This window comes from Galeopterus variegatus, unplaced genomic scaffold (assembly GCF_000696425.1).
Source record: "Galeopterus variegatus unplaced genomic scaffold, G_variegatus-3.0.2 Scaffold2772, whole genome shotgun sequence".
Lineage (NCBI taxonomy): Eukaryota > Metazoa > Chordata > Mammalia > Dermoptera > Cynocephalidae > Galeopterus > Galeopterus variegatus.
The window spans coordinates 68,346-72,799 of record NW_007728883.1 but is presented as its reverse complement, the minus strand read 5'-3'; the positions used below and the strand labels follow the sequence as shown (position 1 = coordinate 72,799).

General features: G+C 31.0%; 1 protein-coding gene across 1 annotated transcript; it reads right to left on the bottom strand.

Moving 5' to 3' along the window:
* Nucleotides 1-539: 539 nt before the first annotated feature.
* LOC103598894 (olfactory receptor 6C6-like) lies at nt 540-1,499 on the bottom strand. The gene has a single exon (XM_008582956.1). It carries the CDS (start codon nt 1,497-1,499, stop codon nt 540-542), a length of 960 nt encoding a protein of 319 aa, XP_008581178.1.
* Between the last annotated feature and the right edge of the window lie 2,955 nt (nt 1,500-4,454).

Sequence of the window (4,454 nt, the reverse complement as noted above, 5' to 3'; positions counted from 1 at the left end):
CTGATTACAGCACCCTTGACCTATAATTTTTTAATTCATATTTCAAGGTTCATCATAAGTGATGATTCCTCTTGGAAGGCTACTTTGATCTTTAAAATTAATCAGATATTTTCTACCTCTTTTCTATCACATCAACTACATTATGAAATAATTACCAAGTTCTCTTGTTGTCTCTGACAGATTTAGCAATGCAAAATACTTAAGAGCAGATACAATGCTTAGCAATTAACACACATATATTGAAATAATTATCTAAGTTACTTAACAAGGTCCACTTGTCAAAGCATTCAGTAAATAAAACTATCATTTATGAGAACAAATATATCTGTGTGAAATGGAATTTAATATTCGGTGTTGAAGAAGGCAGTTTACTACTAGAGAGTTGGAAGATCTACTCAGAATAAAAAACACAGAGGCTTGTAGAGAGCAAAGACTTAGTAAATCAAACATTATGTAAATACTCAAGGGGAGAAATGGTATATCAGAGCTAATGTAAATAAAAATTGTATTCATTTTCCCATCCATCTTTCAACAACATGTTATTTATATACAAATTTTGTCTCACTGTTTTGAAAATAACAATATCTTTGAAGCATATTCTTAAGAGATTCTTTCACCTGCTGGTTCCTTAGGGTGTAAATAAAGGGATTGAGTAAAGGGGCGACAGAGGTATTGAGCACAGCTACACCTTTAGTTACAGTCACCCTTTCCTTTGCTGATGGTTTCAGATACATGAAGATACAACTCCCATAAGTAATAGAGACAACCACCATGTGTGAGGAGCAGGTGGCAAAGGCCTTTTTTTGTTGTTGGACAGAAGGGAATTTTAGAAGGGTTTTGATGATGTATGTGTAGGAGAGGACCACTAGCAACAATGTGATGACAAGCGTCAACACAGCTAAGACAAAAGCCATCAATTCTATGAAACGTGTATCTGTGCAAGAGATCTGCAGGATAGGAGAAGTGTCACATAGGAAGTGATCAATAGTTTTGGAAGCACAGAAATCCAGCTTGAGTCCCATGATCAAAGGGGGAAAGGTAATGAGGAATCCAGCTACCCAGGAGCTGAGCACAAGTTGGTAGCACACTTTGCTGTTCATGATGATTGGGTAATGCAGCGGTTTGCAGATGGCAACGTAGCGGTCATAGGACATGGCAGCCAGGAGGTAAAACTCTGTTACTCCTAATAAAATAAAAAAGAATAATTGAGTTGCACAATCATTGTAGGAAATTGTTTTGTCTCCAGTCAGAAAGCTTGTCAAGAATCGTGGAATGCAGACTGTTGTGAATAAAATTTCCAAGAAGGAGAAATTTCGGAGGAAGAAGTACATTGGCGTCTTGAGATGGGGATCCAGTAGGGTGAGGAGGAGGATGATTAAGTTCCCCATCAGGCTCAATATGTAATTGAAAAATAGAAACAGGAAAATCACAATTTGTAGCAGAGGGTCATCTGTCAGTCCAAGCAGAATGAAGTCTGTCTCCATTGACTGGTTCTTCATTTCCTTTTTTCATATTAAATCTGCAGAAAATAAGAACTAATTTCATGAGTACAAGAAGATGTTTCTTCATTCTCAGTCACAGAAATTTTCATGTTTAGAAACTTGTGTACATGCAAATGTTTTCCCCAATCAAGTAAGAGTTCATCAAAATAAACATATCCAATTCACCAGTCTTATTTATCATATTTGTAAGAATGGTGAGATCTTCTCTTGTTCAGAGTTGAATAAATCCTACATATCACTTTACAAGCTTATCAGTTGTTTGCAGTGCTGTTCCTTAATTTTGTTCATGTTAATCTATGACCCATATTTCACTTCCGCCCAATAGTCTGTTTAAATATTTAGTATTTTCAAATTTCTGAATTTAGCTAATACCTCAAGGAGTTGGTTACTTAAGATATTCACTCATCAGGTTCCATTTCGTATTTCCTTTACTTACTTTTTTGGGGGTATCACTTTCCTTCAGTTTTTCTAACTCCATTTGCTTGCCTATTCTTATACTTTATCATTGGCTTTTAGATTCAATACATAAATAACTTCCCAGTGAGTCATTGACAATGTCTAATTCTGAATGATAGGAATAAAACAAACAAAAAAGGAAATTGGTCCATCTTTATTTTTATCTTCACTTATTCTTTATTCTATTTTTAATGGTCCCTATTTCTTTCTTGTGCAAATACAGTAAAAAGCTATGTCTCTTTATTTTGAATGTAAAGTGATTTTAACCAGTAGTTGTAGTTCTTGTCATTGACAAGTATTGCAGTTATATTTTATTTTTACCAATTATAATTTGTTTTTGTTAATTATTTTCTTCCAACTAAAGAAAATTTTTTGTTCGCCAATTCTCAGAATTGGTAGGGAAAATTTAAAAGGGCTTTTCTTTTATACTCTTATTTCTCTTTCTTAATATATAGACTGTGATAGGAAAAATTAAATGCCACATAGTGATTTTTTCTTTTTGATTAAAATTTTTAATTTATACTCCTCTGCTTTTCTAGGTAACTTGAAATTCTTTGCTTTGCACATATTCTTTTTAAAACTACTGAATCCTAAGAATCTTTGTCTCAAACATATGTGATTGCTTACTACCAGTCTTAATTTGTATATCTTACATGAATAACATGTTAATGTATGAATAATAGTGCTTACAACATAAAATATTTCTATTTTTATTGCTTTTGTTTTTCCATTAGTCACTATTCTTCTTTTATAATAAAATATATATGTAATGTATATGCATATGCTTTATTATGATACTTACATATAATATTATAACATAAGTATATTACATGGAATGTAATAATATATAAATTTATCCTGTTTATGTATTTCCTGTGTAATATATATTATATGGTAGACTAAATATACTGGTAAGACATTGTTTCTTAATTTCATCATTTGGTTCTACCAATCATAATCTTCTGAGTTTTGTTAAACACAATAACTATCTTTACCCTTGAGCCTGATGTAAATATTTTTATTAAATTTCATGAAAATATAAACAATAGCTGTTCTCTCATTTCTCCTTCTCAATTCATCCAATGGAACTACAAGCTCATAGAGGTAAAGAAAATAAATTAGATACTCATTTGTATATCAAAAAATACATGCTATTACATATATAGTATATACACACACACACACACATATATATGAATTTTTACTTGTCCATCAAATGAAATAGATAAAATAAGACAATTTAAGGAAAAATTAATTTCCTGAGTTGGAATTGCAAAGCTTTGCCCTAATTTCTGTTTCATAAAAAGATAAATTAAAAATTATCTTACCTTGAACAGTGTATATTGTATTTGTCTTTCTGTTATGGTACATGGTAGATTACAAAGGCTAAGTTAAGGGTGGGTATATTCATCTCAAGATATTGTTCGACTTGGTATATAATATTGATGTTATATACCAAATTTTCTTTGGAAGGATTCAACTAAAGATGAAATGTAAAAATTATTTATATTTCAAAATATTAACCATTTTCACTTAAATTCATCTTCACTGCACATCTCAGAATTCAGACACTGAAGGATATTAATGTACTATATCATCCTTTCCAGTCTGATTAAGTTTTTAAAGTGTTTTAATTAATATTTAACTAGACCTACTATCAAAGTTTAAAATCTGTGGGGAAAAATTTTAAACTAGAATAATTTAACATATCTTATAATTCTAAGAAAGCTACAGTTACAGTTTTATCTTTTTGCTCCATAAAGACACAAGGGAATCTATTGAAATTACAAAACAAAATAGAAAGGAAAAATTTCCCTATGGAATCTATTGAAATTACAAAACAAAAGAAGATAGAAATAAATTTTCCATAAGGCCTGCTAATCAGAAAGTACTATTTAAGTAGAAAAAATATCCCAAGTGTTTTTTTTTTAAGATCTAGGAAATATGCAACAGTGATTTTTTTCACAGTCCTGAGTCAACGTGAGAAAATCTGCTGGGATAATTTCTCCAATAAGAAACTTTCTGTTACTTTCACATGAAAAAGATTAGTATCAAGGTGACTCTGGCCTCATAAAATGAGTTTGGGAGAGTTGCCTCTGTTTTAATTTTTTGGAATAGTTTGAGGAGAATTGGTGTTAATTTCTCTTTAAAGGTTTGGTAGAATTCAGCAGCAAAGCCATTCAGTCCTGGACTTTTCTTTGTTGGGAAACTGATGATTACTGCTTCAATCTCTTTGCTTGTTATTGGTCTGTTCGAGTTTTCTATTTCTTTTTGGTTCGGTCTTGGTAGTTTGCATGTGAACTGAAATTTATCCATTTCCTTCAGGTTTTCAAATTTGTTGGCCTATTGTTGGTTGTAATAGTCTCTTTTTTTCCTTTTTTTTTTATTTCTATGGTATCACTTATAATGTCTCCTTTTTCATTTCTGACTTTTGTAATTTGGGTCTTCTCTCTTCTTCTTCTTCTTTTTTTTTTTTTTTTTTTTTTTTTTTTTTTT